Source organism: Pezoporus occidentalis, unplaced genomic scaffold (assembly GCF_034315485.1).
Source record: "Pezoporus occidentalis ecotype Australia unplaced genomic scaffold, CSIRO_AGI_Poc_V1 ctg39, whole genome shotgun sequence".
NCBI lineage: Eukaryota > Metazoa > Chordata > Aves > Psittaciformes > Psittacidae > Pezoporus > Pezoporus occidentalis.
Genome location: NW_026915713.1, coordinates 9,251,013 through 9,273,555, shown reverse-complemented (window position 1 = coordinate 9,273,555; position 22,543 = coordinate 9,251,013). Strand labels below are relative to the sequence as shown.

Here is a 22,543-nt window from a genome sequence, read left to right as displayed (position 1 = left end):
CCCTACAAATAATACTGATAAGTGCACAACAGAAGCCTTGCAGGATTACTTTAACTAATGACTTATAGCAAATTGGCATTCCTGCTGTGTAATTCAGATGTGGTTTTGAGCTCAAACACTTCACAGATTTTAAAAGTAGGTTTTAGAAAAAGAACTGTTTAGACACACAGAACTATCTGATTTAAAAAAGTTCTTAAAAAAACCACTCCTTATATAGTCTAATTATCTAAATAAATACTTAATAAATATCTTAAATAAATACTAAATTTAACACCCATTAAATTCAAAGACCTCTTCTCTGTCTCCGTGAACAGCGACATCATAGCAGAATGATCCTGGAAGTCTTTCACACTTCTATACCATTGAAAGAAGCAAACACTTAAAAATGTTTTTAAATACCCTTAAGACCACATCTATCTTACTGATAAACTAGGCCAGGGAAAGGTCCTGAAGCCAGATGACTGATACCTATATAGCTAAAATCTTTCTTCCTAAAACCTGGTGGCTGTTTTCAAACTGCTCCTAGTAGTAATGATGACTTGCTCATACTATCCTTCATACTGTGAATAGGTGCTTAGGAGAGCAGTATTTGCCATAGGCCAAAACTGAGACAGGGAATGTACTAAGCAATACAAATAACTGAAAATCAGCACTGTATGTGTACCCTGACCCTGATTTATTTATGAGTATAAATTATTTACCAATTAATTGGAGAAATGGATAGAAAGTATTTTGTGAAATTAAAAAGACTGCAAACTATTCTATTGAATAATTCTCTAGCATCTTGGATTATTTTTTAACAGATACTGATACACTGGAGTGAGTCCATTGGAGGGCACCAAGATGATTAGAAGTGCTGAGCATACTAGGAGCAGTCAAAAGAACTGACCTTGTTCAGCCTGGAGAAAACAGGATAGCTCTTATTGCTGTCTAAAACCACTTACTGGCAAGGCACAAAGACAGAACCACTCCTTTCACAGAAGTGCAGATAGGACAGGAAGCACTACACACAAGCAGGAACACGAAGAATTCCAGGGGGGTAATTAGGAAGCAATTTTTCATTGTGAAGGTAGTCAAACATTGGAAAGTGTTGCCCAGAGAGGTGGTGGAGTCTCCGCCCTTAGAGATATTCCAGATTCAGCTGGATATAGTCCTGAGCAACCTTCACTAGTTGATCCTGCTTTTAGTGGAAGGCTGGACTCAATGACCTCTGTACATCACAGAATCATACAACCGTTTGAGTTGGAAGGGACCTTAAAGCTCATCTAGTTCCAGCTTTATGCCATAGGCAGGAACACCTTCCACTAGACTAGGTTGCTCAAAGCCCCTTCCAACCTGGCCTTGAACGCTGCCAGGATGTGTAGAGGATGACTAGCTAAAAATTACTTCTCCCAGATTAATATTGATATATATTGAATTTCTTTGTTTCTTTGGTTTTGGTTTTTTAATGTGGAAAATCAAAAAAATTGATAGACATCTGTCAGTAGTGGTTTAAATACATTCAAAGAGTGTGGATTGGCTAAGATCATTTTGAATTTCGTTCTGATCTATGTTTTGACCAAGCATTAATATTTTGTTGGACAATACTATGAAGTAAAAGTTTTATATTTACATAAGTCAAAATAGAACTTTATGAAAACAGAATTTTACCATGTTATAATTCAAAATCTTCAAAATAAAATAAAGATACACCATTTGACAAATAACCCTACATACTCACAGGAATACAAAGTGTTACGCTATCCACTAGAGGAATTTTATTAGAATAATAAGAAATGCCAGGGGACACATTTAAAAGAAACAAAAAAGGTAATGAAAATTGATACGTGGTTATTTCATAAACAGAATAACTGTACACATATGCACCATAAAAATCAGATTTATAATTTGGTGTTCCCAAAGAGGCACTCAAGAAACTGCTTCATAGTTAAGGTTATGATGTGCTTTCAGTCTTTCCACTTAAAAAGTTTATATTAGCCTTCAAACTTCTAAGACAAATCTCATGGAAAAGTTTTCTTTTTTCATAAAACTTAAGTGAATAAATCAAGATTTGTGATTTATAATGTCACAGATACAGGGCTTTAAAAAAAAAAAACATTTATTTACTGCTGTCAAAATTAGTGCAAAAGAAAACTGCCTGAGAATTATTTTTTGTAGGAAACTACTTTCTTGGAGAGATGCCTCAAGATATATTAAAAATAACTCTCTAGTGATATAATGACAGGGAATAAGATAATGTTACAAGCAACAGGTTTTACTCTGCAGATCTTCAAAAATATTTGATGGGAGGGACCTTAAAATGGAGCTACATAGTTTAGAAAATGAACTTATATATTCTATTCTGGTAAATGCATGGTGGAAGAAATGAACTACACCTTCTGAAACAAGCCATCAGATAATTTTGGTTTAGAAATTTGAAAGTGCCAGGTACTATTCCTTCCATTATTACTCATGCTGATCCAAAAACTACATTTCTGGTTCCTGGAGTTCCTGAAGTCCCCCTTTGTATTAGTCACTGCACAAACAGAAAGGAAAGATCCTTCTTATTTTTCATGGTCTGTACTGAAAAATCTCTCTGCTCTCTGGAGTTGAATGAGTTGCCTCCATGTGAACAAGAAGGGTCACATGAAACATCTTACAGGACTGGGAACAGAATTTAATCATGTGTTATGTATATCCTCACCTGAAAAAATTAAAACCAGAAAAATTTAAAAAAAGCTGTTTTCTAAGCCTCTCTACAACTAAAGGCTATTTTTCAGCAATTGCATTTCTGGAAAAATGGTTACTTGGTCCCTACCAGTAGTCCTTACCTCATTCAGAAACTTGCCATTTTGAATTACAGGCAACAGTGAGGACATTCTAAACCAAAAGTTATTATGAAGCCAATGCAATATTCAAAATATAGTGTCTGTTTACCTTCTATGAAAATGCATTTCCATATTTGTGCCAATTTTCTCGCCAATGTTTTCTTTCCAGAGCCCTTAAAATGAAAAATACACATTTAAAAGGAAAACAGGTACAAGGAAAAAAAAACCCAACCAACCAACCTAAAAATATTACACAATAAGGAATATATTTTCATACGCTAAAAGCAATTAAAAGCTACCACGAAGATCAGGACCTCTGAGTTACGCATAGACACACGGACAAACACAAACATTCTTTTTAATACCATCCTTTATTTTAACTGCCCAGCATTGCTAATATACTGTTACTGCCTTTTGCAGTCATCTTCAAAGTAATTACATTGACTTTGTTTCTGAGTATCTCTATCTAAAATTCAGCTATGATTTGCTCATAAATTCCTATGAGAAGTTCGTTAGGACTGAATTTTATTACCTTCAGTCTCAAAGCAAATTATGACGCAAATCTGTTCGGCCATTTTTGAGTAAGATACAGAGGGATAATATTCTTTGACTAAACCACTGAATATAAAAAAACTGCTCTTGTTAGTCCACAAACCTGGTTTAGATACTGACAAAATGTTTATTTTATCGCTTACATGAATCCTGAGGAACCAAGAGAACCAAGAGTAATGAGGCCTCTAAGGTCTACCTGCAAGGTACAGCTACATAAATGGGATTTTGCAAAACTCACCATCTTCCACCCTTAGGATTATGCCCTTTTCTGAAGGACATACAAAACCACCTTTATTTGACAGTCTGTTTGTCCTAGATAAATTCTATTATTAAAAAATAGTAAAAAACCCACAAATAAAACACATTCTCAGTTAAGAGTGTATCAGTAAACACTCCAGCCTACTCATACCTTTTATCTTACAGGTGTGATGGGAATATATACATATGGTTTTGCTTTAACAGCAATGTGATTTAATTTAAAAGATGTATCTTAAATAAGATAGATGATCTACACAACAGCTGCCATATAGATATTATCATAAAAGCAGAATTTAATTCCTTTATCTTCTGGCCAGGCCTGTGCAATTTCAAACCTTTGTTAAAATTTGTATTAATATCAAGCACCTACTGAGGGCACTGATGAGAATATATATTTATTCTATGGTTTTTGCATTGTCTTTTAATGAGTATTTTATGCTGGTTTGGTCTATAAAAATGTAAAGTTATCTTCTTCGTGTAAAGTTAGAAATTCAGTGTTTAAAATGAGGCAAGCCAGTCTGCTGTAGTTTTCTACTGAGCTAAATGCACTGTTTCATCATGAACCTAAGGCACACTTTTGGCTATCACCTTAGATAGTATCACTTTGATGTTTGCATCTCATCCACTTGTATAACACCACCTTGCCTCCTTTCTCAGTTTGGTCAGATGTAAAGATTTGCAGTCAAGCATTACCTAGCAACTAGAGCCAAGGAGCAAAAAAAGGATACACAACTGTGCAAACACTAGGGTTGGAAGCCTTCCAGCCCCCTGAAAGTCTTTAAAGAAAGGAAACATAGCCTCAGCACTATGGCCATTTCCCATGATATAACTTGCCACCATCATGTGACTATGTGCTGGCATACTGCACCACAGCATGGCTCTACATTAGTGCATGGTGTGGAGCAGAGAGGGACTGAGGCTTGACTTGGTGGGTCAACTGTCATCAAAGCTTGGTTGATTGCCAGTTCTAAGTGCACACTGTCTACCTTTCTACCTGCTAGGTATAGCAAAGCAAATTTCCATACTGTGATTTCAGGCTCTGTTGTGGTAGCTAACAGAATCACACACAAATGCAGAGGACAGACTGCTAGAGGAACTTGCTTTCACACTGGTAGTGGGGTGCTCTGAAGGCATCTTTCACAGGCAGCTGCAACATTCAAGAGGAAAGCAGCTTTCAGGGCACCAGTGGTATGTTTAAGTGCATACCAGATTGAGTATAGACATTAGGCAACCTTGCACCACAAAAGAACCCCCTTCAGCAAACTGAGGTACTAATGTAAAACCACATATAGAGTCTTCTACATTTAGAAAAAAAAAAAGAAGTCTAGGATTAGAAAACATCAAATGTATCTAAGTAAAGGAGGCCACAAATTATTTGAGAAAAAGAGACAGCTTGAATTATAGTTAAAATACAGTACAAATCTCCTTATTGGAACAGCTCAGTGTACTTCAGTTATTCCCAAATATATGACATAAAATTATGTCAGTGTTTTTAATAATAAAGTTAAAATATTTAATATCTCATTGCATGTCTGAAAGTCTGTATATTAACCTGATGGTTCTTTTATGCCTATTTATGTCTTTAATCTGTCAAGACTTTTAGAAGTTACAACATTGAAATAAGATAAAACCAATCCAGTTGCCAATATGAAAAGAGAAGAAACTTTTTGAGCAACATGTGACTTTTAAGTACAGTTATAACAATTTCAATTGTAACTGATTGGTCACTCGGGCCAAAATTTGGCCTCATTAAATGAGATCAGAATCTTTACCAAACTCTGCAGGATTTGCAAAGTGCAAAAGAGTAAAAAAGTAGGTCTTTGATCATTTTGGCCACATTACTAAACTAATGTTTTGAAAGGAAAAGTATAATTGTTAGCAGAATATCTGAAGAACAAACTTCTATCTGACATCTTACTGGCTTTCCAAGGATAATTAAACAAGTGGGCTTGGACAACAGAAAGGATTTTTCAGCTTCATCTTCATTGAAGATGTCCGCAAAGGGCTGAGCTTGTTTTTCCTCTGCTGAAGCCATATATATTAGCCAGGACTGGAAAAAAAAAAAAAAAAAGAAAGATTGCTATAAAATACATATGTGTAAAATGACACATACTTTAAAAAGGAACTGAATAATAATGTGGTAAAAGGTGAATCGTTTTGTGATAAAAGCTGTTACAAGAAGAGCACCATCACTGTCAATGAAACTACTCGCTGAGCCCACAGCTATGTATGTGAGTAAGGCTTTGTAGAATTAATTTGTGGTTCATGATCTGTTGTGTCATTCTCACATAAATCCCAGCTCTTTCAGGACTGGGACTGTACATCCAGCGCTACATAACAGAGTAAAACAGAAAGCAGTTTCTAGTCAAGGTAAGCTGGAGCAAAATTTGGGTGGGCCTTTCCAACAAGTGGAGTCCAAAAACATGAGGTGCCTGATAAGGCCTTTTTTGAAGAAGGCAAACTTGCTTTCTTTAGAGAAACACTCAAGTCTCAACCCCATGCCCACCCCAGTCATTTTAAAATTAAAATACTCTACTTCAGGTTGAAAATTTGAAAATGTTTGTTTTGAAACTTTAAAATAAAACACTCAGATACTTTCAGAATAAGACCTTCTGAATAACAGGGGAAGTATGTTAGTGTTAAGAAACCCACCACATACAAACCAAGCTTCCATTTCTCTCACACAAACTCAGCGGCTGAACTTTAGCGTTTCCAGCAGTTTCCCTCCTTCCCAAACCTTTACAACTAAGGGGCAATTTCCTAATGACAAACACCACTCCAACCAAACCAAAGACATAAACTAGCCCCCCCCCCCCCCAACTAAAAGCCTGGTGGGGCTTTGATCCCTCTCCGCCCCTCCAGAACTCCCCTGACCGACAGCAACGATCCGACCCCGCTGGCCGGCGCCCCTCGGCGAGAAGGGGGTGGGTGGGAGGGGGTGTCACTTACGTAAGAGGAGTGTGGGGAGGGGGCAGAGTGTGGGCGCAACGGCCGCCGCGCGCGCTCGCCGCCGCCGGCTGCGTACCCCGTTACCCGGGCAACCGAAGAGCACCGCCCCCCTTCCCTTCGCTCCGCCCCCCGTGAGGGTGTTGAAAGCGGAGAGCCCCGCCTTCGCCGGAGCGGGGCTGCGGAGCTATTCCTGGTGCTGATCCTGAGCGGCTACAGCAGCTGCTGACGGCGCCGGCGCCAGCGCCAGCACCAGCACCAGCACCGCCCCGCCTGCACTGGTGACTGCCGCGCCCCGCCCCGCCACGCCGCGCCGGCTCTACCACCCCGCGGGAGCGGCGGCGCAGCCGCCCTCTGCCGCCCGCCGGTGGGCGCGCCTGCGCGGTGGCGTCCCGCCACTTCCGGCTTCCACCCGTCCGGTTTGTGGGCGGTTAGTGTTAGTCCTTAGCTCCCGTGTGTCCCGTCCCTCCACACGCCCCTTCAGCAGGAGCTCGGCTGCGCTCCCGGTTGCTGGCGGGCACCCCTTTCCTCTCCTGCTCCCGCCGCGCCTTGGTGCCGGGGCGAGGCTGGAGCCCTGCGCGGCCGCCATGCCGGCGGCGGCGGCCCTCATGATCAGCTCAGTGCAGAAGCTGGTGCTGTACGAGACCAGGGCTGTAAGTAGCATCTGCCCCACCGCCGCTCCCGGGGGGCGGGAAATGCTCCCTGTGGTGAAAGCTGCCGCGCCGCGGGTCACACATGAAAACCTACCAACAACTCATAAAAGTTTACTTCACCGTGTCCCTGCGCTTGAGCGAAGAGCCGGTTTCTGACCTACGTGCGGCTGGCATGCCCAAGCCAACCCGCCGAGCTCCGCGGAGCTGTAAGCGGAAGGCCCAGTCATCTGGGCAGGCCGGGGCAGCGTGAGTGCTGCGGCGGGTGAGCCGTCGGAGTTTAGGCCCCGCATGGCCCCTGCTGTTACTGCCTGCTTGTTTTGTGTGGCTTTTGTCACTCAGGCTGGTGTTGATTTGTGCTGTGATGAGTTAAAACTGGACAGCTAGAGTTGTCCAGAATTAAAGGTTTGAATTAAGAATTTAAACAGTGTGGCTAAAGTGGTTGTCCCCTGCCCGTCTGTTTATTACTTCTGCGACATTTCTGGTCTCATGGTCTAAATAGGCTGTGGAGCACCTTCCAGGGTCAAATCTGACCTCTGGCAGTAAGCTGTTCAAGATTTTTAGCATTCCTTAATCTTCTGTTGCAGAAACGGTAGGGATGTGCGTTTGCTACGGGCAAAGTGGACTGGAGGTTTGAGTGGTAATTACTGCTTTAGCCACGTGATGAGCACCATGTGAGTCAGAATCTGGTGGTGTAAATAACCTGAGATAATACTGCTGTTTATCATCCTTTAGCTGCCAATGAAATGTCTTTATGTGAATTTTCTTTTAATATTTTGTTTTGTTGTTTTTTTTTTTCCACTGGAGGTAGTTTTGGATAGAGGTGGGTGCCATGGCTTTAAATGCAACAGTTAGTTCTAAGTTCAGTTGTTACCTGCAGTGGTAATAGAAGACAGTTTATATACGGAAGTCAGTGTAGGCTCTTGAAAGCTTGCAAAAGTAGCACTGAAGGGAATGCATCTTTGTGTGAATGGTCCCAATACACAGAAGAATCTGACTTCTTTGATTCTGTTAGAAGTAGGCTTGTTCTTCTGTGTCAATTCCCCATTAAACAGCCTGGAAAATGGAGGAGAAAGGTTAAAATGTGTAGAAATATTAGTATCAGTAAATAAAAAAAGAAAATTGAGATTACTTTTGGTTTCCAGAATGTTACTTTTTTTTCCTGTGCCTACAGGAATTTTGATAGTTGCCTTAATAATCTTACTCAGCATTGCTGGAAAACACTGTTGTTTTATTTTCAGCTAAATTAATGCTGTATGGGAGGAGGGCATTGGGAAAATAGGATTCCTGAATTTAGTTGTTCTTGGCTCATAACTCATGCTGCTTCTCAGATAGCTGAGATTTGGCTTTTTGTGACTGGCATGCCTGGCTATCTGGTGTACTTCTCTCTGGGCTGTAAGACGCAAGTGCTGAGAGACAACATGCTGTGTATAGAGACAGTATGATGGTTTTGGGTTCTGTCTGGTAGCTACAGTTCTCTATGGCCTTCCAAGCTGATCCTTTTAGTTCAGGAACCACAGATTTTACATCTGGCTAGTGGTAGCTAGCAATATCCACCCAAATGGACAGGTTTGCTCATGCTTTCCTGTGTTCAGAATTCAGTAAGGGTCAAATCCAGCAGTCCTAATCACTTCAGGAGACAAGATAGTGTTGATCAGCTATGAAATGCAGGGGTTTATATGTGCCATCTGAAGTACCTCAGCTGACTAGCAGTGTCTCAAAGCTGTTTCTTCAGTTGTGTCTTGCAGGTGATGAAAAATGGAGTGTTTTCCCTCAGTGTGGTTATGTTCTTAAAAAATAAAAAGGTGTGAATTGCAGCTTTTTGAGTTTTGATACTAAAATTATAGTCCTTTTTGGTTTGTAGTTTTTTGTTTTGGTGGTTGTTTTTTTTGTTTTGTTTTTTGTTTTAAAGGAAAATGCTATGGGAATAATTTTGGTGTAATTACTTGAAAACAGCTGATGCACTAAAGAAACTCACAGACTAAGGTGTCTTAGAAAGGACTTATGGAGATCTTCTAGTCCAGTCACCTGCTCAAAGCAGCTTCAACAAGAGCATGATGAGGTTTGAAAACTTCCAAACATGTAGATTTTACAGCCTCTGCAGACATGTTTTGCTTGATCACGCTCATGTTTTAGAAAAGGAAATTCCTTATAGTAAGTTGGAATTTTTCATATTTCAGCTTGGATTTTTTGCATCTTGTCTGTCCAGTGTTCATGCCCCAGAAGTGTCTTACCTACACCTTCTCATTAGATCATTTTACAGGCAGTAAGATCCTGCCAAAGCTTTCTGAAGGCTGAACAAACCCAGTTCTCTCAGTCTTTCCCGATGCATCATGTACTCCAACTTCTGATCATTCTTGTAGCTCTGTGCTGGACTGACTCTGCTATGTCAGTGGAAGACTTGATCAGGTCACAGTGAATTTCAGAGGGAGGTTTGCTGTTACAGCTGATTCAGTGTCATGTTGGCTGGTGACTGAAGCTCCCACTTCTTCTCCCCAGTGCATCCTTATTTGCATTAAATCCCACAATCATGCAGTTGCCAGCTGTGACAGTCACTGATAGGATGGAAATATCACCCAGACATAAAATTTAATAGCTTTCTCCTGTTTCAGGTTACTCTTCTGATTTCCCTAAGGCCATATACTTGCTAGATACAGTGAAAGTACATGGGACCTGGCATTTTATCAGGTATAGTGTAACTTGAAACTGTATCCTGATTCCTTGTGGAGACCTTGAGTGGGCAAGGAATGACTTACATTGTCAGCAGCGGGAGAAACAGTGGAGATTACACTGATTGTACTGCTTATTCCTATTAAAGCAGAAAGAGGTGACATGGATGAGAATGTGGAAATGGTTTACGGGGGGGGGGGGGGGGTTGGGTTCATTTTTCTTTTGAGTTACGAATACAGTAGCATTATTTAAGTCAAACAGGAGAAACTCTGGTAGTGTTATTGCAGTCAAACAAGGAAGAGTCCTGGAGGTGAGAACTGAATTCACAATGTTGATTGAAGCAATGGAGAGTAAAATTCTATATTTTCTATTAACGTTTATAGCAACATAGTTGTTGAGACCTTTCTTTTAAACTAATGTTTTGGGTCAATAAATACCATGGAGCTGTGAATTGTATCTCCTCTTTGTCCTGGGAAGTTGAAGGCTTGTTTAGAAGTAGTCAGAAACATGAGCTGAAACAGTTGTGTTCAGATCAATGCCAATTATCTTTCATTTTACACATACATTTGCTGCTGAAATGCACGCCAGAGGGCACTAAAGATATTTCAGCAATATGACTAATAAGAAACAAAAGATGTTTTCCTCTCCAGGAGAAGGTGGATTTCTGTGTATCCCCCAAATGAAGCCCACCAAAAAGCTGTAGGTTAGTTCATTGGAAATTATCATTCCCCATAGGAAGTATGACATTGAACAAGTCAATTTGTGCAGTTGCTGTAAAGGCATATCACTTGCCTATCTTTCAGGATATTAGGAGGCTTAATTAATATTATTTTATTCTAATCATGTTCTTCTACAGTCTCCGTCTCCACAGTATCCAAATGACTTATTGAAGCTTATTAAGCATTGCGACTAGCATAATTACCTGTAGATTTCTCTGCCTTTTACCTCTGGGAAAACTGTTTGTCTTATTTTGGTTTTTTTTTTTTTTTTTTGATTGTTTTAAATTAATTTTCTTCTAAAAAATAATGCATTGGTTTATACAGGTTGTTATCTGGTGCACTTAAAATTTTTGAGTGTCGTAAACAATCTACAGGGCAAACATTAGTTATCATAATTTTCTAGCTAGAAGTGGCTGTGAGATTTGGTCTCTCTGGAATGATTTCATTAGCAGAAGACAGCCCCTCTCTGCTGACTGTCCTATTCCCTCTGTAGTGGTGTTACAGGAATAGTAATGATGTAATGGAATAGAGGATGGAGTAGGGGCAAGTGAAGGAGTTTTGTGAAACTTAGGGAAGTACTTCTTCTGTCTTAAACGTCTTGATGTGCTGCCAGATGTGTGGCAAAAAAATAGAGAAACTTAATCAACTAGTGTATGTGGGATCTGACACCATTTATGATTACGACAGATACTTAGTGGAATAGCAGTGATAGGAAGAGAAGTTTTGAAGGGTATATGCTATGGAGGCAGGACAAATGTGAAGTTCAGAGGTGGTAGCACCATGCAGCATGTGAAAGATGTGCTTTCAAACATCTACCTAAGTTGTTTTGGTAACTTACATTCTATTTCCTTTGTCCTGGGTGTCACTACATAGTCACTAGATCAACGGGATGAAGAAAAATAGGTATTTTCTATCAGTATTTTTTTATTTTCAAAACAAAGTTTGTTATGGTCCTAAAAATAAATGAATATATTTCCTTGTTTAGGGTAAGGATTTACTTTGAGTACAACTGTACAGAATAAGGGTAAAGATAAAACGAGTAACAAGAATAAGGTTATGAAAATGGGATCCATCAGTGTTTGGGTAGAAATAAAATTAAATATATTCAACATGCAAATTTGAAGATGTAAGCATAGTAAACAGTGGAATGACTGTAAATATTTTCAAGCTGCTCTAGTCAAGGGTGGTGCTGAGACTGGAACATGACGAGCGGAATATTTAACCCATTTTGAAGTCCTGTATGAAAGTAATTGAAAATTGAGGTAAATTGCATAAAATACAGTGTAGACTTACAAAGATGCCATCAGATTAACCTGGTTGTTTTGCACATCGTCATTTAAAAAAATAGGTGGCCTTATGCATTTAAACCAAATCCTCTATGGAGGTGCAGTGCCATAAGGAAAATCTCTGGCTTTGCTAGTGGAAAAAAGGAGGTTAGTAGAGAATTTAGTGTGGAGTGAATATGGAATGATCGGTAATGTTATAAACCCAAAATGTGAGTCAGCTCTGCTTAGAGTTTTGAAATATTGTAAATAATTAGGATACTCAGAGCACAAGATAGCAAGAAATTATGATGACCCTCATGAGTAGGTAAAAGAACGCATTTTCTGTCCATATTCATTTGAGAAATAAGGCTGTAGGATGCAGAGTGGGTAGCAATTTCTACATGCCTTGAGAGTGGTGCTTCACAGGGTGTATTCTTAAAATTTCTCATCTTGAAAGAGCGTCTTTTGAACAGTTTCAACAGATTACAGGAAGTAGACAGCACACCAACTGAATTTTTGCTATTTTTATGTACCTCTTTTTGCCTGGCGTACCATCTCTTCCTTTCTTCATGTCATTCTGCCAGATTCTACGGGATGAAAGAAATACTTCCTGAATTGCTGAAGGTTCTATAGAAAGAATGAACATAGAGTTTTTGCTGAACCTCACATCTAGGTGTAATTATTTTTCTCCCCTTCTTTGGTGTAGTAGAAAAAAAAGGCTAAACCTATATCTTTCTTAACACTATTTAATACCTTGTTTGTGCTTTGAAGATTTCTGATCTACAGTCAAGTTCAGTATTTATTAAAACTACCACGAAAATTTGAGGAAGAGGCTTTTTCTTGCATAACTTTATGCCCGATGTGAAGGAGGGTGGAGATTTGATGGCAGGTGACAGTTACCATTGCACTTCTCAGTTAAGGGTAAAGTAGCGAGGTGATAATGTGCTGATTCAAAGTCAATGTTTACATGAAGGTTTTTCACATCTGGCAGCCCAGTGTGTTGACAGAAAGTGTGATTAGCGTGTAAATGCCTTCATGTGTTGGGTGCCCAGGTACTGGAGGGGTGCAGGGTGGCCTCTGTGAGAGGAAGCAAGAAAGCAGCTGGCTGGGGGTCTGGCAGCTGTCCAAGGGGAAGCCACCACACTTCCTTAGGGTTTTGTGATTTTAGACATATCCTTGGGCTCACTGGGTAACTTTTGCAGCGTTTTATCTAAGTATTTTCTCTATGCTATTTTCAGGTTTAAAAATTGTCTATGTTAGTGCATTGCCATATTTTTTAAATAACTTCTAGTGTATTTGCACTTTTATTTCCTGCTGATTGAGCTGTGTGTTGCTTTTTACCTGATGAGTGAAAAAATGTTCTTTACAATGCTAACATTTATTAGTGATAATTAGTCTATACAAAGAAGCAAATAATAGTTTTAGACCAGGAGTTCTAAGAAGTAATCTTCTTAAAGAAAAAAAAAAAAGTCTAGAGGCAGAATGTTTGATTTCAGAACTATTATCCTGCCATTATAAACAACAAGTTGCAATAAGGTTTTTTATTTTGTTTAGACTCCTTTTAGAAGGAGCAATTTTTATTGGTATGGCTGAATCAAAAGGTTGATAAAAGAAGGTGTAATGCCTTTCAATTAGATTGTTTTGGTTAAAACTCAGTCCCAGGTGGAAGGGACAGTATCACAGTATCACACACAGTATGCTAGAGATTGGAAGGGACCTCGAAAGATCATCTAGTCCAATCCCCCTGCCGGAGCAGGAACACCTAGATAATGTTACACAGGAATGTGTCCAGGTGGGTTTTGAATGTCTCCAGGGAAGGAGACTCCACAACCTCCCTGGGCAGCCTGTTCCAGTGTTCCGTCACCCTCACTGAGAAGAAGTTTCTTCTCAAGTTTAAGTGGAACCTCTTGTGTTCCAGTTTGTACCCATTACCCCTTGTCCTATCATTGTTTGCCACTGAGTAGAGCCTGGCTCCATCCTCGTGACACTCCCCCTTTATATATTCATAGACACTTCTAAGGTCACCCCTCAGTCTCCTCTTCTCCAAACTATAGAGACCCAGCTCCCTCAGTCTTTCCTCATAAGGGAGATGCTCCACTCCCTTAATCATCTTTGTTGCCCTGCGCTGGACTCTCTCCAGCAGCTCCCTGTCCTTCTTGAACTGAGGGGCCCAGAACTGGACACAATAATCCAGATGGGGTCTCAAATGATTTTTCCTATTTTATGGTTGCTTAGTGATAATTGTGCAATAAATTAAGCTTCAGTACAGATCTCATAGCTGCGTGGTGCACTGCTGCGGTTGGTAAAGTGCACTTACCAAGTTTCAGCAAAGGCCAAGGGCAGACTAAACCTGGAAACAGCATGTTTCATCTCAGGTGATGATTGAAGGGCTTTGGCAGAGTAATATGAGGAAGCCTGTGCAGTTTCTCCTTGTGTGCTATTCTGCAGAGAAAGTACTTTGTTGGTCAAGATTGTCCATTTATCTAAATGTGGTGGTTTTGCTGTGGAGTGGAATTGTCTGGGACATGTGAAACATGCTTCAATTTATTCAGTTCAGCTTAGTTATAAATGGAATAAGAGAATAAGGATAGAAACTCCAAGAAAGGTTTCTACAGCTCAGCCATGGTTCTCATTTCTTTAACCATAAGGACTTGTATTAATCAAAATAGTTGTAAACAGTACAGTGCATTTGAGCTTTGATTAATTTTACAATTATAATACAAGCTCAGTAATTAATTTATTTGATGTTACATGCTCAGTGTTGTGTTGATTTGGTATTTTTCTTTATTCTTTCCTACTATTCATGTGATGGCAAATTTAATTGTGGTACATGTCACTGATAATGGTTTTGTTTGTGCTCCATATCATCCAGTAAGACAGACTTATTTATTCAATAGATGCATAAATTAGGTAGCAGAAGCAGCTAATGCTGAAATGTCTTATTTGTTTAATTTTTGCATTGTTGGTTTTCATATCATCTTTGTTTTCATTTCAGATCTTGAAAGTTGAATGTGAGCTAGCGTGTCATGCTGTTTTTCAAGTAATTTTGTGGTTGTTGATTGTTAGTCAGTCCTGAAAACTTCCGAAGTAGAAGTCCAATTTTGGGATCCTTGTTTTGAGGACTAGTCCAAATTCCAAAGTTTTTGCAGATGTTTCCTTCTTTATAACTTCAACAGGAATATCCTCTAACATGCAGTGGGTAAGATTCCCATTTGCTAAACAGATATTTGCCATTGCCTGGCTTTCTAAGAAGGTAGCCTTTTTAAGTCCATGGATCCTGGGTTTTGATGCTGTTCTTAACTGACCTTCCCTAAATACATAACACAGCCTAGCTTTCTAATGTAAAGCAACCCTGCTAAGTTAGTCTTTAAAGTACGTCAAAGAGACCTTGTTAAGTACCATTCATTATGGTGGTTGCTACCTTAGTCTGTGGATACAAATACTCCTCATGAAATCTAATTCTGCTGCTCTGAGCAGCAGCACCAGCACTTAAAGCTGGCACTGTAGCTGTGAGTAGCTCACCATAGCAGCTGCTTGTGATGTGAGTGATGTCTTCCTCATAGCACTTCCTTATGTTTAATTGGTCTATTAAAATGAAAATGGAGAAGTATCCAGCTGAACTTCTTTAGTAATAACATTTGCAACTCCATATCCATTTCTTTGTCTCTCTCTTCCTGTGTGTCATGTGCTATGTTCCAATTTTAAATGTGATCTTTGGTCCAAACTGCTGTTTGGACAGGCATTTTAGAGTTGTACTGTTGTTTTTATTCAGGATGATTTATTGGTAACCATAGGTGTCACTTTGGGAAGAAACTGCACTCATTTAATGAGCTGGACATCGGAGATCACTGAACTTTACTGTAGTAATATGGACTACTTAAAATTGTTTAGCTCTAATTAACAATTACTACAAATAGAGAAGTGGCAGTCTTAAAATGCAAAGTAACTTATCATTTCTGTTACAAATAAATGGTATTTTCCTCTACCCACTCATCTTCTACCATGGTATGGTGGAATGGTCTAAGCAGGTGTCTGTCTTGGTGATTGGGAATGTCTTGGTGGTAGGCGATGCAGAAAAGCGCTATCTTCCACCTCTGTGTCATTCAGTGCCATGCAGTGGGGGCTTCAACCCACTCCATGTTGTTATGATTTCCCTCCTGGAAAGGGCAGGTTTTGGCCCTAAGGAATCTCCTGTGCAGGGTACTCTTGAGTGGGCAGGCTGGGGAGCCTGGGCTGTGCACAGCAGGACACTGCTGCTAAAAAAAAAAACAGTAGGATATAGTTTCCTGTGACAAAGTGCTGATTCAAGGCCTTCAGTAAGGGAGTGATGTGATGGCAAATGGCTCTGAAGGGCCTTCTTTACTATTATTTGGGAGTAAACAGCAAAACTTGCTGCTCAGTAAGCATTGTAATGTCAGTGTACAAGGTGAATCCAGGAGTTGGTGGTGTTTCTTTTATGCTTTTCAAGTATCCTTTTTTCAAGTTTCCTTTTTTAGAGCTTATTGACTAGATGTTTTGTGACTTCAGGGAAGCTAAAGAGGGCTTAAAGTTCTTTCACCTTAAACATTTGGACAGTTAAATATGTTTCTTGACATGTGATTGGTATAACTCACAGAATTCTGAGGTCTGTGTGAATGTTATTGATTTCCTTTCCCACGTCTTAAATCCATGTGACTTTTAAAGTTAAGAGCTGGCTGCGTAGGTCCACATGAATTTGCCATGCTTTCCTGTTAGGCTGAGCATTATTAATGAGTTACACCTTGCTGTGTGATGGCACCACACTGATTAAATGAATTAGTAAAATGAGAGCTGCTTCTAGCAAGTCAGTACTGCAACTTGTGCTTACTGTTAATTCCTCTAAATGTAAAAATTCATTTGTAGTTTGATTTGCTTAAATGAGAAATTGACACTTTACATGTTTATTGGTTGTCTTTCATATTTTAAATGAGAAATAAAGCTAAACTTAAACAAAAAGTAGTGGTTTTAACCAGGCTGGCTGGTGAAATTAAACTTGAGTGTTGTGGAAGAACATTGGTGATAAGTCTATCAGAGAAAATGTAAATAAAAAATGAGGAAAACTTGCAGTATTTAAGTACTTAAAATTTTCCTGTGTTTAGTGTGGACTAAGAAAGACCAGTTGTCAGAAATAGCAATGGACATAGAAACAGTAGGTTTAGATCATGAGAAGTTACAAACTCATGTTCATAGGCTTCAGCTAGATTTTACAAAGCAAGTGAGAAGACAGTGATGGCTGGGGCAGGGTGTAGTCGGACAGTGCCTGGTGTAAGTTACATTTTTCCCCTCTCTACAGAGTTTTTCACCTTTTTTTTAATTTTACATTTTTGTCCTCCTTGTACAGTGGAGAGATTGAAGTCATAAGTTGGAAAGGCTGATTGTATACAAATGTACCTTCCTAAGGTACTGATGTCTAAACCAGTTTATTAACAGTCCATATGGAATATTATATATTTGATCTTAGTTGAAATGGATCTAGTCTAGAAACTATATAAATGGCACTGTTGATGTCTTATGTTACAATGGGCTTTGGTTGCTTTATCTTGTATAATATTCTGACTACTTTTTTTTTAATGTAGCGGTATTTTCTTGTCGGAAGTAATCCTGCAGAAACCAAATACCGTGTTTTGAAAATAGATCGCACTGAACCAAAGGATTTGGTTGTAATTGATGATAAGGTGAGTGCCCCTCTTGATTTATTTTTTTTTCCCAGTTATTCCAAATAATACTACCCATATTAAGCTGAATTAAAATATTACGCCTTTAGTCTGTTTCTGCAAAGGTATGTTACAGAATCAGTCATATAGCAATTGAGATTGAAGGAGATCTGTGGAGGTTTTCTAGTTCTGCCCTCATCCTCCGAGCAATGTCAACTAGATCAGGTTGCTCAGGGTCATGCCCAGTCATGTTTTGAGTATGGCTGGAGACTCTGGGTAACCTGTTCCAGTGTTTGACCATCCTCACAGTAAGAAAGCTTTTTCTTATGCTTGAATGGAATTTTCTGGTTTTCAGTTTGTGCCCATGCCTCCCATCCTCTGATGGGATACCACTTGAGAAGAGTCTGCTTCAGACTTCTTCACTCCCTTCTATCAGGTATTCATAGACATAGGTAAGATCCTCTCTGAGCTTTTTCTTCTGGAGGTTGATCAGTCTCAACTCTCTCGGCTTTGCCTCATGTCAGATGCATGTTAGCATGAAAATGACAAGTTACAGTAAGGGAGTGCCGAAAGATCTCCAGACAGCTGGTTCACTTAATCAGATTTTCCCAGTTTTTTTTGTTTATTATGTATATGTTCCCGGTGATTTTCTTATGTTCAGCCTTGCTGTTTTAAGTGCAAAATACTTAAATACAACTTAATTGTGATCTAGCCAGATTTTTAGTGTTTATGATATACCATATCTGAAGCAAAATAAATAGCAGCAGCAAGAGCTTTAATGTACACAATAGAATAAAACTTGATTTCTTTCCAGAAAGTTTATGGTTGAGAATCTTAAGATTTAGAAATGTTTGGATTCACATGTGACCATGACTATTTCTATTGTAGTGGATGGTGAATTTTGTTCTTGTTGTACTTGTTGGTAGGACTGAAAAAGGAGACAGAGGATGTAGAGGAGATACTTGGTTTATTGTATACTGAGTAAATTCTACTATTCTTTGACATGAAATACCATTTAACTACCAAAGCAGTAACTTAAGTCACTTTTTAATTTAAAGCATGTGTATACGCAACAAGAGGTGAGGGAACTTCTTGGCCGTTTAGACCTGGGAAACAGAACAAAAATTGGACAGAAGGGCTCTTCTGGGTTGTCTCGAGCTGTCTCTGCTTTTGGTGTAGTAGGTAAGTGTTTTGTTTGGTTTTATAAAATCTTTTATTTCTTGACGTGAGGTTTACTGTGTCGCACTGTATCTATCTGTCTCCCTCCCTTTATTTTTATTTTTAAATTGGATTACGATTGAGAAATTTCTTTCTTAAAGATAAGTAAGTTTCTATGTGTTTTGTGAAAACAGGTGGCCAGTACAAGGGTGAGATCTGTACTGTTACTAATCTCTTCTTTGTTGTTAAGGGATAGATCTAGGAAACAGCCAAACTATAAAAGCTTTGTTGAAGATCTCGCCCAACTCAACTCATTGTAAGCTACAAACCATGTGGAACCTTGCCTTCTGAATTCCAGAGCTCATGGAATGCTTTTTAAAAGAAAGCAAAAGTTGACATTCTTTATTAGAATGATTTCATTTTCTTTGTGGTTTTGTGTTTTTTTTTTGTGTGTGTGTTGTTTGTTTCAGTGACACATGTAAAGGTGTGGGTTTTTTTGTGTGTGTGTATTCAAACAAGTATAGCTGACTGGTATGTCAGCTGAATTTTTAAATGCTGATCAGATGTCCATAATCCTAGAGAATTGCCTCAGAGATTTAACAGCTTCTAATTTCATCTGAAAGTCACTACTCTCCTGCCTGTTGCCAGATGCTGAGGTCGTTATATTGATGAGTGATGTCTCCAAAGTAAATGTTAATGTGTGCTCTGACAACTCCCAAGAATACTTTGTGCTTTATCTGCATTAGTATATAACTGGACGTCTAAATCCAAAGTTGCAGAGGAGGTGGAGAAAGTAATTACTTTAAAAGATGCTCCTGAATTTTTCATAACACCCAAAGTGTAGAAAATATTATTAGTATTCTAACCTAAAGTGGCAGATTAAGCAAAATTTCTTCTATATTCTTTTTGCCCATGGAGTGTTTTGGATCTTAGCACTGGATCCTCTTTTCAGAAATTCATGAGATGAGGTTTATATGAAATATTAATTTAAGGGTATTGGTAATACAGGGAAACATAAAGAAGCCACTGACAGTCTTGTAGCATTGGCTTTTTTTTGCACAAGCTGTCAGTGCTCACTATCTAAATATGTGAAAATATATTTGGTTGGAATGTGATTGTGTTCAGTGAAGACTTACCATCCCAATTGTGTATTTGTTTGTATGTACTCTTTGTAACAGAAGAGTTTCTATTCTGTAGCTGGCCAAATGCGTTGCTTATCAGATAAGGTCTATTTCTAGATGATTTATTTAGAAGTAACATGCTCTCTTACATGCTTTAGATGTCTTCCATCTTGATCCTGTCTAAGCTGTATAAATACGTAATTTGAGTGAGTGCACTGGTTGTTTTTTTTCTCCTGGCTCAGGTCTGGTATTTTTTGTAGAATTGGAAAAGACGTCTTTGTTCTGTTCTCCAGTTACTTTGTTAGCCAGAGGCAGTGCATTCATTGCACTCAGAATGGAGGGCCTGATAGTCTAAGTTCTTGTTCACTGTATAGCGTTTAAAAGTAGAAATTGTTTTTAAATGGAGAGAATCAAGCAAAGGGGAAAGGCTGGGTTTCCTATGAGACTTTTAAAATTCAAAGGATAGAGGCTGTCCATATAAGTGATTTCAGTACCTGGAGGATACAGGAAGAACCTTGCTATTTAACAACTGAAATTCAATAGTCTGCCTGCTTCAACTGGAAGATTTGTTTCTCTTGTCAGCGGGATCTCCTGTGCTTGTGCAGGTGAGAGCATTTTTCCGAGGGGGGCTAATAAGGCAGAAGAAAATATCGCAGCTCATTCGATCACATTGCAGACTCCAGCAGTGACAGGGAGTAAAATGTGTACTTTGTTCATCCTTCTTTAATTCATAATAAAACCTAAAGAACTGAATATAAATACAACTGAAAATGTGAATCGTGAGTTGTTTACCCACACCCCTCACCCTCCCAGTTAATAGATTAAGAAGGACATGGAGCTATGAAGACAGGCTGAGAAGGTTGGGGCTCTTCAGCCTGGAGAATAGATCCTAAGAGATGATCTCCAGGTCCTTTACAACCCAAACCATTCTATGATTTGATGACAGTGCAGTAGCGAATGAGTTTCAGGCTATTCACTAGTAGCAACCCGTCAAAGCAGCTACCTCCAAGAGCTAATTTGTGTGATTTATTAGTTATTACAACTTAGTACTGCTGTGTCACTGTCTATACTGTATTAGAAACACATTTGGGTTCAGGGATATTTAGGTATTTCTATTTCTAATTTTAATTTACACATTCATATTGCATTGGAAAGTTTGTTACGATGTTTCCTAATTACATGTAGTAGAGACATCCAAAGAAGCAACTTGGTGAAGAAGCACGGCTATGCCCTGTAATGTTAGGGAATGAGGGTGAGGGCTTCTTAAGTCTCTGGTTTTAGGTAGTAAAGCCAGACACTGCCTGTTCTACTTCCTGTAAAAAGCAAATATACATGTGTCTTAAGTAGACAGCAATTTATTCTGAATTTTTGATGTCTTAACTCTGCTACCTAGTATTAAAAATATTTACAGTGGAAGGGGAGAAGATAAGTAAAATCTGTGTACTTTGTTGGTTGACACCTACTGGGGGAAACTGTAAAACTGTCTATGTGTATCTGTATTTCTGTATGTGTATATATATGCACATTGTACGTAACATTATGAACAAACAAAAATTCTATGAAGTCTTGGAACAATTCTGATGCCATTGTTCTAAATATGTTTGATCAGATCAACACAAACATCCAAGTAATACCATTTTAATGCTGTTTTAACAGGTTTTGTCAGGTTTTTAGAAGGCTATTACATTGTGTTAATAACAAAAAGAAGAAAAATGGCAGATATTGGAGGTCATGCAATATATAAAATAGAAGATACAAGCATGATCTACATTCCAAATGACTCTGTAAGAGTCACTCATCCTGATGAAGCCAGGTAAATAATGGTGGTACTCTTTGATCATTTTCTAAGCAGTGGTGATTTCCTTCTGTTAGTATGTCATTCAAGCCATTTTATCTTAGTTGATAAGTTAACATGGAAGGATGGAGAATCGGTCACAAGTTCTGTGGCCTCTAGCCTGGAGAGTAAAACAACTGTTATAGTCTTTCGGAGTTTTTTGTCCACGTCTTCATGTCGCCTGTGTGTCAGAGCTACATCCTAGCAAATATGCACCTGGAAGCATCCAGTATAAACATTGTTCTTACAAAGGCAAAGTAATACTAATACTGGTTTATATTGTTCAGAGTACAATTCTTCTATTAGTATCTCTAGCATCATGTTAATCTCACCTGAAGAGATTGATTTATTTATTTATTTTACTTTTTGTGAAAAAAGAAATTTGAGCCTTTGCAAGGAAGCCTTATAAGAAATGTACAACCACATTCTGGTGGTGTTTTTATCAGGGTGGGGGAGCTTTACTTCTATGAAATAGGAAGCACATGTTATCAATAAACTGCTTTCCAGTCTGTACCAAGTATAAATAGTCAAAAAGTGATGGATTTTGATAAACTGATGTCAGGTAATAAAATCAAGGCAATGGGAGCTACTCAGTAAGTTTCCACTTTGTTATATGACTGATTGTAAACCTCAGTCTCCCTCTTAGAATGAAGCAGACTGTATTCTTTAACCTATATGTGTATGGTGTTAGCCATTTTTTCATTCATAGAGTGTTACTGAATTTGCAAATTCTTTTCTGAGAATTTGCAGTAGTATGGCATCTTGAAATACGTATTTCTTTTCTTATTCATTCATTCGAGAATAACTGTGAAAATCTTTTAATTCTTAGATAGTGCTCTTGGGTGTTTGCTTGCATAAGACCTAGAGAATTTGACCCACATATGTGGAAAA

General features: G+C 38.8%; 2 protein-coding genes across 2 annotated transcripts in view; one reads left to right on the top strand and one right to left on the bottom strand.

The window, feature by feature from the left end:
- AK9 (adenylate kinase 9) overlaps positions 1-6,528 on the bottom strand; it is a 72,202-nt gene extending 65,674 nt beyond the window's left edge. Inside the window, exons 1-3 of the mRNA XM_062632533.1 lie at positions 6,492-6,528; positions 5,536-5,667; positions 2,917-2,980 (exon numbers count right to left, since the gene is read on the bottom strand). Coding sequence (XP_062488517.1) covers positions 2,917-2,980; positions 5,536-5,652 — 181 coding nt within the window. The 5' untranslated portion in view covers positions 5,653-5,667; positions 6,492-6,528. The remainder of the gene's footprint in view (positions 1-2,916; positions 2,981-5,535; positions 5,668-6,491) is intronic.
- Positions 5,843-22,543, top strand: part of FIG4 (FIG4 phosphoinositide 5-phosphatase) — a 70,508-nt gene continuing 53,807 nt past the window's right edge. The window contains exons 1-5 of the mRNA XM_062632541.1: positions 5,843-5,852; positions 6,786-7,216; positions 17,462-17,560; positions 18,598-18,721; positions 21,475-21,631. Coding sequence (XP_062488525.1) covers positions 5,843-5,852; positions 6,786-7,216; positions 17,462-17,560; positions 18,598-18,721; positions 21,475-21,631 — 821 coding nt within the window. The remainder of the gene's footprint in view (positions 5,853-6,785; positions 7,217-17,461; positions 17,561-18,597; positions 18,722-21,474; positions 21,632-22,543) is intronic.